The sequence below is a fragment of the Pseudorca crassidens genome, chromosome 2 (genome assembly GCF_039906515.1).
Source record: "Pseudorca crassidens isolate mPseCra1 chromosome 2, mPseCra1.hap1, whole genome shotgun sequence".
Lineage (NCBI taxonomy): Eukaryota > Metazoa > Chordata > Mammalia > Artiodactyla > Delphinidae > Pseudorca > Pseudorca crassidens.
In genome coordinates this window covers 122729707-122743833 of record NC_090297.1, presented here as the reverse complement: position 1 = coordinate 122743833, position 14127 = coordinate 122729707, and the positions used below count along the sequence as shown (strand labels likewise).

At 47.7% G+C, this 14127-nt stretch overlaps 1 protein-coding gene across 3 annotated transcripts in view; it reads left to right on the top strand.

The window, feature by feature from the left end:
* Window positions 1–13901, top strand: part of ILDR2 (immunoglobulin like domain containing receptor 2) — a 58726-nt gene extending 44825 nt beyond the window's left edge. For all 3 annotated transcript variants that reach the window (XM_067728523.1, XM_067728524.1, XM_067728522.1), the window contains 4 exons: window positions 2807–2920; window positions 7271–7487; window positions 8618–9290; window positions 10568–13901. In XM_067728523.1, the coding sequence (XP_067584624.1) occupies window positions 2807–2920; window positions 7271–7487; window positions 8618–9290; window positions 10568–10603 (1040 nt within the window). In that variant the 3' untranslated portion in view covers window positions 10604–13901. The remainder of the gene's footprint in view (window positions 1–2806; window positions 2921–7270; window positions 7488–8617; window positions 9291–10567) is intronic.
* The last annotated feature ends 226 nt before the right edge of the window (window positions 13902–14127 follow it).

The window sequence follows — 14127 nt, the reverse complement described above, 5'->3', positions numbered from 1 at the left end:
GGTAGAGTAGACCCTTCCCTAATGCCTATAAACATGCTCATTTTCTTTACTAAAAAATAATCATCAACAAAACAACAAAACTTACCTAAACCTTGCTGCTCCCTCAAGCTACCATTCAAGCCTTCCCCTTCCTGGTGAAAATTCTCCAACAAACCCATCACATGGCCTTTTCTGCCTTACTTGTAATTCTCTGTAATATAGTTTTTATTCCTGATTTTCATTCATTCATTCATTCATACAAACACATGTGTTTTGAGTGTCTGCAATGTGTCAGGTTCTATGCTAGGTGCTCAGGATGCAGAGATAAACAGAGAGAATTTGTCCTTGACCTCAGGAAGTTTACAATCTAGACAGGGAAACTACTGAAAATACTGTTTCTAAAGAAAGCATTAACCCTACCCCCAGCCCCAGGCTGGCACCAAGTCAGCTCAAGCAAACATTTAAGTGCATACTGTGTATAGAGCACCATCCTGGGCTTTACGCTGAGCTAGAATGATAAGCAGTCTTTTCCCTCAAGAATCTTTGGGAAGATTAGACATTTATACAAATCATTTGAAACCAATGAGAATATATTAAGGGCCATGATGAAAGTTCAAAGTAAATGATTTGTAAGTTAGGAGTGGGATAGAGAGAGAAGGGAGAGAACTTTTCTAGCTAGAGAAAAAGAAAGCCTTTTGGATGAGGTGTCATCTGAGCTGCCCCTAATAATTACAGAGAACTCAAAGTGCGCCACTGATTTGGTCTTGGTTGTCTCCTTTCTTTTTTCTTTTTTTTTTTGGTTTATATATTTGTCTTTCCCCTATGAGATTATTTAAAAGGTGAAAAGTATTAGCTGTATCTTACAGACATGAAAACTGAGTCCTGGATAGGTCACCACTTATTTGAGGTCCCTCAGTAAATCCAGCGGCATGCCTACAAGATGCCCAGTTCCCCATTTCCCAGCCCTGTGTTTCATCCATCAGACATAACTGCCTCAGAACAGACATAGCAGTTCCGTGGGATAATTGCATTTTAAGTGAACTGTCTGTACTATGTAAACACCTCTGCAGAGATGGAAGAGTGTGTAGCTTGATAAATAAAATCATTTCTGCTAATAATTGCTTCTGCATACGGATCATGGATCTAACCTCCGGGAGAAGGTGTACTAAAAAGCGTGTGCTGAGATTCATTAATTTTTTTTTAAGTAATTCCACAATTGGAGCTGAATGTGGACTGCCCATCCTGTTCTCATATAGAAAACCAGTGCACCTGCAAATGGATGTGTGGGCGTCTTCCCAATCTTCAATGCCAGGGCTGTGATTAGAGTCTGTGGAAGGTATTTTAATCTTCCACGTACATGCTTGTGTGGGGGGCTCTGTCCACAGCCGGGGTAACATGACCAGAGTACAGAAAGCAGGATTTTCTCCAGAGGTGCATGCAGTCGTATGGTTTCTTTATGGTATTTGCCCTACTCTGGGAACAGAGAATATTGGAGGCGGGTCATTTGCTTCCATCCCACTGTACAGTCCTGATGGGCTGTAAGGTAGGATCGTGCCTCAGATGACACTGCCTATGGCACACCTAAGAGCATTTTCTACTCTGGGCTCTTCCTTTTTGTCTTCCTCTCCTATCTCTCCATACTGTCTCTGCTCCTAGACTCCAGAGAGGCAAGATGCCCAGTATGGTTGGGCTTCAGTCAGACTACATGGTTCCGGTCCCAGAACTACCACTTATTCCTGAGCAAGTTATAAAACCTCTCTGAACCAAAGTGTCCTCAACCATGAAATGTGGCTACTAACAGTTAACTTCCTTATGTAGTTGTGAGGAATCAATGTCCATGTAGAGCATTTAGCACAGGACCTAGCACATTTCAGTGCCCAATTAAGTGTTGTCTATTACCCTTATTGTTCTGTCCCCATCCCATTCCTTTCACTCTTTCTTGTTTTCTCTTTCTCTTATCTGTGAAGATTGGACCTGCCCGTGTCTGATCACCCTTGGGGCTGGTATTGGACTCGACTGATAAGTGACATGGGGCTTCAACAGCCTTTGCCCCTGACAATATGAGTGATGGGAATGTAGGAGATGGTATTATCTCTCATGCTTTGGTTTTGTTTTTTATTAAGCCCTGAAAAGAACACCTGCCTGTAACCACATAGCAGCAGGTTGAATTAATCATGTCAAAAATATGGTAATCCCTTTCCTAAGAGGAAAATGCTAAAGAAATAATAATGGAACCATAATAGTAATCCATGTATTTTGCATTTTATTTTGTACTAATATGTATAAAGCCTACAATCTAATATTAGCTCTTATGCATCACCTAGTTATGGAATTTTTGCACAATCTCCCAAGCAACTAGAGGCTTTTAGGCCACCTGTGTCAAGGTCCCTGACGTTTGGGTATCTGTTTTAAAGCTACATGTGCTTCCACCAGGTGAAGGTATGAACCTCAGACTGTAGAGTGATCTGTGGCCCTAGTCTAGAGAGTGGTCTTTTTGTAGTGTGAGTGTACTCCCCCAAACTTTGAGAAGATGAGCTTTAAGTAGAGCTATAAGAGGTCAGGAGGTAGGAAGCAGAGGTTAACAAATGACTAAAAATATACTGTAATAGAATTTTGTTGTTGACCTGCCGATCCTCCATTCTAATGGAACCATCTGATAAAGGGGATCTGAAGTATGGTTCCATATATACAACTACAGGTTACGATTTCTGGGTGATTTCAAAAAGAGTTGTTATTAGTGGGACCCATGTTTTCTACTTGGTAAAATAAATGGAAGCTGTCTTCTCCTGATTTTTTTCACCTCACCTTCTTGTCTGTTTCTCAACAGTTCGCAAAGGTTACCGGATCCAAGCTGACAAAGAGAGAGACTCCATGAAGGTCCTATACTATGTCGAGAAGGAGCTGGCTCAGTTTGATCCAGCCAGAAGGATGAGAGGCAGATGTGAGCATCTGTTAGTTTTACGTGATCTGTGCATCGTGCTAAAGGGGATTTGGGGGTGACCATACGTGGGCAGGCCTGAGCTTTCAGGGTCAGAACTAGTAGGGGTGCTGGTGATACCACCCTAAAGAAAGTAGCTTTGAGTACATAGAGGAAAGAAAAAAGGGATTCTGGTATGAAAAATAGAGCAATCACAGGGAACTATATTCAGTATCCTGTAATAAACCATAATAGAATTTAAAAAAAAAGAAGAGCAATCATATACCATCTTGGTTCCTATCGTTTCTCTCCATGGGGCAGTCAGTACTGCTGGGGCCGTGCAATCCTGGGGTTGGAAATATTTTATTAAAACAGCCTTTCCCTACTACTCCCTTTAAAATATATTCAAAATAATGACCTAGGATGTAGAAGCTTGAGTATCAGTTTTTTCCAACATGAAAGGCCCTAGCATTGAACGACAGTCCAGCTGCCCGACTTGCCGTTATCAGTGAAAGTGAAAGAGCAAGTCTGCCAAAGAAATGCAGTTAAGTCAGAAAGAGAAAGACAAATACTGTATGCTAACACATACATATGGAATTTAAGAAAAAAAAAGGTCATGAAGAACCTAGGGATAAGACAGGAATAAAGACACAGACCTACTAGAGAATGGACTTGAGGATATGGAGAGGGGGAAGGGTGAGCTGTGACAAAGCGAGAGAGAGACATGGACATATATACACTACCAAACGTAAGGTAGATAGCTAGTGGGAAGCAGCCGCATAGCACAGGGAGATCAGCTCGGTGCTTTGTAACCACCTAGAGGGATGGGATAGGGAGGGTGGGAGGGAGGGAGACACAAGAGGGAAGAGATATGGGGACATAAGTATATGTATAGCTGATTCACTTTGTTATAAAGCAGAAACTAACACACCATTGTAAAGCAATTATACTCCAATAAAGATGAAAAAAAGAAAGAAAGAAAGAAAGAAATCTCGTAAAAAAGAGGCCTACATTCCTTTGAGATGCCCAGCAGCAGAGGCTGAGGGGCCAGCAAACAGGCTGCCCCTCTTGTCCAAAGAACGTTTTAATTACTGAGTCTGTAGGTGTCAGGGCCCCAACCCTTAACTCACCCACAGCCCTGGGAGACTTTGCAGCTGACACAGCTGATTCTTGATTTGGATTCCAAATTACCATCTGTCATGAGAGGCATCACAGGGCAGGTCTGACACGGACAGGCTAATGATCAGAGGGTGCTGGCAGGCCTGGGAGTGAGGTCACTACGTTTCTCTCTTTGAACCCTCCTCGCCTTGGAATCCACGAGAGACTTGATGGCATTGTTGGGGAAACAGTCCCAGACTAGAGGAGCTTTATTCAGATTAAAGACAACATATTCCTCCCAGTTTGCAATTCTAATTTCATCCTGTCTGAGTTGCATCCATTGCTGCCTCCACCCACCACACTGGTTATAAAAAGACCATCTCCAGATTGGAATGTCAGGAATGCAGATGTCACTGCACTTTGACAAGCTAGTTGTAACAGTGTTGTCATGGATCTCTGTAAGGGGACAGAGACAGAGATAGTCAGAGATCAAGGAGAAAGGGCCCATGGAGGAAATCTGTGAATCTCACACACACAGAGAAAAAGTGAAAAACGGAGGTTGAAAATAAAGGGTGGATCCCAGTTTAGGTGATGTCTTCTGTCTGCCTGGATTAAAGTGGTCTCCAAGGGCTGGCTGGCCATAAGGTAATGACCAAGGAACCTTAGAGTCCAAGGGATGGCCTGGGTTGACAGATGAGGAAACAGAAGCCGAGAGGGTTGAAGTGATAGAATCAGGACTAGAACCCAGCTCTTCTGATTCCCGTCCTGTGCCCTTTTGTTAAACTAGACACTTTGGAGCCAACTGTGGAATGTGCCATAGCTGCAGCGGCAGTTTCTAGTCAAAGACCACAGACTTCTAACTCATAGGACTTTAGGATGTTGGAGCCGGAAGAGACTGAGGCTGTCGAATCTACCTCCCTCATTTTACGGAAGAGGCAAGGGAGGCAGGGGGGAAAGTAACCAGTGCCAGAGCTCAGTGTCGGGGCCAGAACTGGAGCCCAGCACTCCTGAACCTGCAGGTTGACGTTACCATAACTGCAGAGAGATGAAGTAGGAATCTAGTTCTCTTTAGTTTGAGAGGTTCTGTTCCTGAAGAGCAAAGTAAACCCTGGGGTGGATCACGGACATAGGACACTCTTGAAGATCTCATCATAAAATGAGTCTCATAGTTTCAGGTGCGGCAAGGGAGTAATAGATTCTGTAAGAAATAGGAGTTTCAGGGTCAGGCCCATGAATTTCCCAGCCAGGGTGATCCTCATTCGCCTGCCCCTTGTAAATAGGGGGTTGCTCTTAGGATATTTCAGTCTGGAATCAGCAAACTACGTCTCCCAGGGCACATATGTTCCACCTCCTGTTTTTGCAAGTAAATTTTCTTGGAACACAGCCATGCCAATCCACTTCTGTATTACTTATGACTCCTTTCATGTTGCAATGGCAGAGTTGAATAGTTGTGACAGTATGGCTTGCAAAGCCTACAATATTTACTATCTGGCCCTTTACAGAAAAAGTTTGCCTATCCTGCTCTAGAGTTCCATTATTAGGTGTCTGTGAAGTGGGGTATGTTGATGTTCATGTTCACTGTGGCCGAAATTTTAGAGCAGCATACAGCCTGGACTGTCCGTCATATGAATGGTGAAACAGAGCTAGCCCTGAGTATCTGGAGAAGTGAAAACTGTCCATTATTCCCTGAAGTTTAAGGAAAGGTCTGAATAAATAATGTCATTTTTCAAGAAGCACACTCGGTGCATTTTAAAACTCTCTTCTGTATGGTTCCCGGGAGATTGGAGTTCGCTGGGATCATGAGAAAAGAAAGGTTCTAGATTTGATTAATCACTAGGATCTGAGTTGTTTTCCTTTAAAATAGGCACGGACTAGTCCATTCTCCTTACGGGGCAGAAAAGGCTTATAATTAGATTATAATTCAAAACCAGCTGATCACATGACCAAACTGAACGGCATTCCTGGTCAGCCTTGTGTCCTGGTAAAACAGGACAAGGAGGCTGTGTTTATGCTGTGGGGGGAGACCCTCCCTTCCCTTCATGGGTGGGAACCAGCAAAAATTCTCTGCTCCTCTAAGGACCATTGGGGATATAGGGAGGAGACGAGGTAGAGGGGAAACTGAGACACACATCTGTGCTTCCCACATCTGATCTCGGTTTACCTGTTGCTCAGCAGCCGGGCCCTACACCTTATAAATGTTGATTTTGATAACAGTTTGAAGTTCAAAGGATTTTTGGAAAACAAATGGATTCAGTTACATTACAAATAGATTCACTAGATTTATTTTTTAAGTAATGTGAAATTCAACCCATTTCAAAGTTTCATAAATAAATAGTTTCTTTGTTCTTTTGTTTTCTTTCCAGACCGTGACTCTGGTCCTTATTCACAAGTGCTTTTGTGAAAAGCTACTTAGGCCACCCTAGGAAATGAGCAGGCTGTGACCATCCCCTCCCTCTTTACATTTTTGGGCTAGGACCAGAGTATAAGCGGAGGCCCAGAAGCCCTAAGTGCAGCCCAACCTTCCCCTTTTCTTCCCACACCTCCAAACAGCTGTCCTGGCCACCCATGGCCCCATACTCTTTGGGGAGTGGAAGAGGTCTACTCAGGCCCTGGAAATGGACTTGGTATTGTTTGGGGAAGATAGTCCAGGTTCCTGGATGAACATCCAGAGGGGGGGGGGTGGATGGCCACTAGGTGTGTACACCCCCTTGGCCCTGTGGACTCCTCGCTCTGTGGGGAGGGGCACAACTGCAGGAAGCTGGAATGGGGTGCCTCTAAAGCGGAGCTGTAGCACTGACTCTGAAGGCCCCACCCTGGGACTCAGCCAACAGTAGGGAAGATCCTGTGGTCTGTGGCTTCTCTCTCTTTTTGCCCCTTTTGCCTCATGCCTGGGATCATCATGGCTCATCACTGAATTAAACAACAAGAAGAAAAATATTTGAGCAAGGATGCTGATGTACTAGGAGGAGACCAGCTGTAGAGAGCCCAAGTTCTGGGAAGCCTGCCTTAGGTGGAACAATAACAATTGTTTTCCTATTCCAAGAACAGAGCATGTAGGAAGCCTCCCTCTCTGTAGGCAAGTGGGCTTCCAGCTGGAGCCAGTTCCTGCTGAGCTAAGAATACAAATACCACTAGCTCAGGTCTACAACCCACCCTGGACAGGATTGAGGCCCTCGGGTGGGAGTTTCCCAAAGCCTCCAGTCTCAGCCGTTAACCGAGTTCCCATTCTGTTCTATGGGTAGGAAGCTCTGTCATGCCTGGTTTTTGTCCCTGCAGATAACAACACCATCTCGGAACTCAGCTCCCTGCATGAGGAAGACAGCAGTTTCCGCCAGTCTTACCATCAGATGCGAAGCAAACAGTTCCCTGTGTCTGGGGACTTGGAAAGCAATCCTGACTACTGGTCAGGTGTCATGCGAGGCAGCAGCGGGCCAAGCCGGGGGCCCTCGGCCATGGAGTATAACAAAGAGGATCTGGAGAGCTTCAGGCACAGGTGAAGGTGGCTGTGGCCGGGCAGCGCTGGTGCTGGGCGTGAGGGGGCAGGAGCTGGGAGGCAGGGTGCACGTGAGGCTGCTGTGATCCAGCAGCATCTCTGTCTGCCCTTCTAGGTTATTCTGCCACGTCTCTCTGTGGGCTGTTGAACATCCCTTTCCCACATTTATTAAGCAAGGGAACACTTGGGACACCATGAGCAGAAGTAATCACTCAAGGCTCCTTGAAGAGGGTACTCTAGACCCCTTAATGAACCTTGTTAACATTTCTCTGCTCTTCTCACGTTTTATCCTATAACCTCTAAAAAACCCCACCCATCACCTCCATCATTTTTGATCATTTGTTTTGTGAAAGGTCAAGTGCCAAACGTGTTATACTGTTGCATTTGAGTCTCCTAATTCTAAAAGGGAGGTACTATTAATGTCCCCATTTTAAGTTGGGGAAACTGAAACTTACAAATGCTAAGGAACTTACCCTGGGTCACATGGCCAATGAATGTGGGGCGGCCAAGTTGTCTGTCCAGTTTTGTGTAGCCAGCGCCCACCGGACAGCACCTTCCCCACTCACCTAACCTGTATCTGGAGGGGCAGTAGATACTATTGCTTTTCTCTCAAAGTACCAACTGCAGGCTCCCTCTTGCCTGCCACCTCAAGAGGTAACTTGGCCTCGGCTCTGAGGAAGGGAAAGGCCTCTGTTTGTCACCAAATATTACAGGGACTCCGTGGGCCACTGCTGTGTGTACTGCAGGCCCACATCACCCACGCTGGCTTTGAGGGTGTGAGGAGTGAGTCAGGAGGCTGTCAACTAGAGGTCACATCGTAATGGCCAAAAGAAGGCCCAACGTGTGTTTCAGCACCGTGTAGATCACGAAGTATTTTTATCCACACAACCCCATCTTGATCCTTAACACTAACACTCGAGATGGGCATGGCCGCCTTGAGCTTGTTGTTTGTTGATTCTGAGGCGTGAGAGACGCCCGAGGTGATTCATCCAGCCAGGAGCGGAGCCGTGGTTCGAACCTCGGTCTCCTGACAGAGGCCCCAGACACGACAGGGGCCCTTAGATCCCCGCTCAAGCTCCCTGCCTCGCGCACGGCTTACCTGGACTGACCAGCGCCTCCTCTGCCCGCAGCCAGCAGCGCTCCAAATCCGAGATGCTGTCGCGGAAGAACTTCGCCACCGGGGTACCGGCCGTCTCCATGGACGAGCTGGCGGCCTTCGCTGACTCCTACGGCCCGCGGTCCCGCAGGGCGGACGGCAACAACCACGAGGCCCGGGGCGGGAGCCGCTTCGAGCGCTCAGAGGCGCGGGCGCACGGGGGCTTCTACCAGGACGGCTCGCTGGAAGAGTACTACGGACAGCGGAGCCGCAGCCGGGAGCCACTGACCGACGCGGACCGCGGCTGGTCCTACAGCCCCCCGCGCCGGCGGCCGCCCGACGACGCACACCTGCCCCGCCTGGTGAGCCGCACGCCGGGCGCCGTGCCCAAGTACGACCACTCGTTCCGGGGCGCCGGGGTGGAGCGGCAGGCGCTGCCTGAGGGCGCCAGCCGCGGCGGCAGCCTCGAGACGCCGTCCAAGCTGAGCGCGCAGCTCGGCCCGCGCAGCGCCTCCTACTACGCCTGGTCGCCGCCGTCCACCTACAAGGAGGGAACGCCGCAGGGCGAAGAGGAGGACGCGCCCGACGACGCGCTGCCTCCCTACAGCGAGCGCGAGCTCAGCCGGGGCCCGTCCTACCGCGGCCGTGACCTGCCCTACCACAGCAACTCGGAGAAGAGGAGGAAGAAGGAACCCGCCAAGAAGACGGTGAGGCCCAGGCAGCCTCCACGGGGTCTGGGCGGGGAGCCAGCGTGCACTATCGCTGTCCAGGAGCCGCGGGGCTGGGGAGGAGGGAGAGCTGAGAAGGAGGGCCCTGCCCCAGACGCCGAGTGGGGCCCAGGTGGAGGGAGCGGGGCCTCCTGCTTGGGGAACGCAGGTGTCAGGCTGGTTTGTCCCCCGCTTCCCTTTATCCAGGACCAGGTGAAGTAAGTGAGTGTTGGCCCCTGGAGCATTGAAAAAAGGCAGAAGTAGCAGGTACGTAGGTGTAGAGTATTCGAGAGCATTAATGACGAGCTTTAAGAAGCATTTAACATCAGGGTTTCGAGGGCTCATTACTACCACAGGCCTTTAGGTGGGCTTCTGAGGTCTGCGTGCAGACGATCTATGCTCTATGCATGCTTATGTGTGCCTTCCTCTCCATCCCTTATCCCTTTTAGGGTGAGGGTTTGTAACTTGCATCAAATGCCCCAAAGAGTCCACATTCCCGAGGTTAGTAGCCATCGGTGTTCATGAAGGACAGCTCACTTTTTTTTCCTTTGATGTTTTATTGAGTGTAAACTGTCCTATGCCCAGTATATGTGAAAGAAGTCTTTCAGTCCCTGCCCAGCTAATTGTCTCTTCTGTAAGTGGCCTTATTTAGACTTTGTTTTCTTTCTAAACGCCAAGAGCAGCTCGTTCCATCCCTCAGCCCCCAAATGTGACCTCAGAGGTTGTTGGGGGACAATCACAGATGTGGGTTCCCAAGGTGCCTTTGTACTCCAGAGGCCACTCTCCAAGCCTGGATGCTTCTGCCCCCTCCTCAGTTACCCCGCCTCTCCCGCCATTTTGTTTTTCATGATTCCAAGCTGCACATTTTCTTTAGTGTGTAGTATGGGGAGAGAACATGAACAGAAAAAGGTTCTGGCATGATTATTAACCCCTCCAAAACAAAAACTGTGATGACCAAAGTACTGTGAGTAGGGAAGGAACTTTCAGGTGATATCAGGTTTATGGTACACCACCTGCACTACCTGTTGTGGAACAGTAAACATTGCAGTTATCCTTAAAGGGGTGAGAAGTTATTCTGTGGCCGTGGGACTAAGTTTCATGAGATGTATGTTGGCTTCAGCACCAGTTAAGGCTTAGGGACAGTAGTCACAAGCCTAATGAAATGCCCTAAAAGTCAGGGTGTGCCAGGCTCTGAACAGGTGTGGACTCTGCCCAGGGAACCATCTGTTGTGTTGGGTTGGGTTTCTTTAATCAGGTTCTTCCTGCTCTTCCCCCAGAGTGACTTTCCAACCAGGATGTCCCTTGTGGTCTGATGTTTGTTTTCAAGACGACTCTCTGGATGACTAGAAATCAGAAGCAGAATACGGGAACAAGACACAAATCCAAGAAGCAGCAGGCCCGGGACCTTCTCTGGCCACCACCTTGGAAGATTTGCTGATCTTTGCTTTAGCAAGGGATGGGGGGCAGCCTTTCAGGAAGGCTGATTGCAAACCTCAGTGCCCATCTAACTAGTCTGAGAAACTTATCAAGAAAACAACTACGTGTGAGCACATTCCCACACATGGAGTTTCTCACCCACAGAGTTCATCCTGCCCAGTCTCCTTCCTTAGCCAAACCAGGATTCCTTTTCCAATTCTAAAAGGGAGTTAGCTCTGGACTGCTAACTTCCAGATAATGCCTATGCCTACAGTCTTCTTTTCTATACCTCCTGTGCTGTGCTTAGAGACAGAATTGATTACTACTATTAGAAGGAATTCACTGACAGCAGAAGATAGCTTCAGACAAAATATACCTTTTAGCCCCATTACCTCCCAGTCACTAGTCAATGACTGTTGTTACACTGAAATCAGGCCCGTGGTGAGCTCAGTGACAGTGACCTGTGGGACAATCACAGAAATGGCTTCAGTGTACTGTTCGAATGACAGTTCTTGAGTGGCTGGAACAAAGCAAGAGCTGTCGAAGTGGTATTTCTTCTTCCATCCTGAGAACATAAACTGCGTTTTCTCTTTTGGCACAGCAACGTCTGAGTCTTGGACATCAAGGGCTCTGCCTGTCCTCCCCTCTCCTGGACTCTTCACAGGTTTTGGTGCCACACACAGAGCCCTGCCTCCCTCTGCACTCTGATTAGGTTGTCATCAGGTGCCTTTTGATAAATGATTAAAATATACACATGAGGGCTTCCCTGGTGGCGCAGTGGTTGGGAGTCCGCCTGCCGATGCAGGGGACGCGGGTTCGTGCCCCGGTCCGGGAAGATCCCACATGCTGTGGAGCGGCTGGGCCCGTGAGCCATGGCCGCTGAGCCTGCGCGTCCGGAGCCTGTGCTCCACAACGGAAGGGGCCACAACAGTGAGAGGCCTGCGTACCACCAAAAAAATAATAAAAAATAAAAAAATAAAGTATACACATGAAAGAGAAGAGGGAGAAAAAGAGGAGAAGATAGTAATGCAAAATAGAGAAGAATGAGAAGGAATCTAAGAAGAAAAGAATATATTGTCTCCTTATAATTTGAATATGGGCCATTTCCCCCACAGACTCCCCTGGATCTTCTGTGTGTTTTATACTTTGTTTACCATGAGTTGTTCCTGCCATCCCAGCTTCGTCATTCCAGGACACCTGAGTGTGGGACAGGCATCCCTGGGCCTCACCAGGCTGCCACTCTAGATGCTCTTGGGAGATGAGAGAGATTATCCTTCCTTTCTCAGGAAGGAACACTTCCTACTCCCACCCTTGCCTAAATGATAGATTTTGCCTAAATCCCAAAGCTAGATCTCTCTGGATTTTGTAATTTGTACAGATTGTGAAAAATGGCCACTCTTCCCTTCTCATCAAGAGGTGCAGTCTGTTTCTCAACCCCTTGAATCTGGGACTGTCCTTGTGATTTGATTTGGCCAGTGGCCCAATAACAGATGTGACACAAGCAGAGACTTGACAAGTTCTTGTGCATGGGGCTTGTCCTCTCTTGCTGCTCTTGGGAAACTTGCAGCCACCACCAGGTGAATGAGCCTGGGCTAGCGTGCCACATGATGAGAGAGAGGGGCCCAGTTACCCCCATCACCCTAACTGGCAGCCTATCAACTCTCAACTGATTGCAAACACATGAGGAAGCCCAGCTGCGACCAACAGAAGAACTGCCTACCTGAGCCCAGCCCACATTGCTGATTCCTACTCAAGGCATGAGAAGTTGGTGCACTCTTTAAATGTTCATTTCTCTTCAAGGAAAACCTGGCTTTTTCTTCTTGTCTGAATGTTTAGCCCTAAAACCCTGACTCCATCTAACCTTAGGTATCTCTCAGTCTCCACTTTCTTTGACAGACCTTCGTCAAAGCTCTTCATCCCACACTTTTATGGTGGGATACATGGTTGGGTCAAATCACTGGAGGACGATGATGCTTGGCGCTATCCCTCTGCTCCCGGCAGCGGTCCATCCTCTATCTATGGCTCCATGGACAACCTCTGAAAAAGGCTTCTTCTTCAGCATCTCCTCGGTCTCTCCAGAACTGTCTGACTGGAGCTAGGCCCTTTTCTCAGAGTACCATTCCTCTGGTGTCCATTTAATTCATGGCATTTCCAAACCAGTCCTATGTGTGCAAGGAAATAAAGAAGTGGCTAGGTGAGGATGAGTTGTTACCATTGCCTGGGGGAGAACTGGCCCTGCCAAAGGACTTCACAGTGGCCTTGGCCTGTGTGAGCGGAACCAGAACAGTTCAGCCCAGTGCTGGCACTTCCAAGGGCTGGAAGACACAAGCCATAACCCTGGTGCTGAGTTTTAGACTTGCTGGTGTCCCTGGCCTCTGAAAGCTTTAGCTCTAGTCTGTCTTTTTGGGCCCCGATTCCGATGGAAAAGATGATTAAAACATCGTTTCTTAGTCACCAGCTTTGGATTTCAACTTGCTCAGGCAATTTTAGAGAATCTTGGGTAGCTGCGGTAGCTACTATCTCATTATACTGAGCACTGTGTCAGGCTATTCACCACCAAAGAGCCCCATAGCACCAGCCGCAGAGACCAAAAATACTGCTTTTATTAGTCAGGGGCATGTATGATTTTGGTGAACGTTGAAGGGAGCCATGGGAAAGAATTATTAAAATTGGAAACCCGCAGTCCCCAAACAACAGAACTACAGACAGACAATAAAAAATACAAAGATGATAACAGGTTACGGAAATAACCTGGGGAGATGGGACCAGGTTATCCTCTGAAGGGCTGCATAAATCACTCGGACCTCCAGGCCTCCAGTCGAGAGAGAAAACAGTCATTTCTGGGTATGTGGCCAGGAGATAAGGTTGACTGGACAAGTAAAGGCAAACTGGCCATCCTCGGCACCCCAGCTTTTCTCAACACATCCTTCTGTTTATTCTCCCCTAAATAGTCTGTCCTGCATAGGAAGTGCTTATACATGTGAGCTTCCTTCCTAGGTGTTATTGGGGGTACAAGATAAGACTTGTGTAAGACTTGGTCTCCGTCCATGGGGACCCTGCCATTGAATAGGGGGAATAAGACATGCCCAAGAAAGAACTGGGAGATTTTATGCATATAATATGAAATATTGCTATGGATAAATTACAACAAACCCAGAGAATTAAAGGTTTTTAATTTAAATGGGTATATTTTGATATTTGTGTTGTGTGTGTTTGTCCATCCATACCATTTAAAGATATGCTCAGTGATCTGAAAAGCCAATATTAAAAAGTCTGAGCTGAAAGAGGTGAGTTAGGATGGAGAGGGTTGAAAAGCAGAGGCCCCAGTGGGAAGACACTTGAGAGTGTTTGCCTGTGAGTCACAGCCGAGTCAGGGACGTGTTGGATGAGGGGGCATGGATGCAGGTGGCAGGTAGATGAA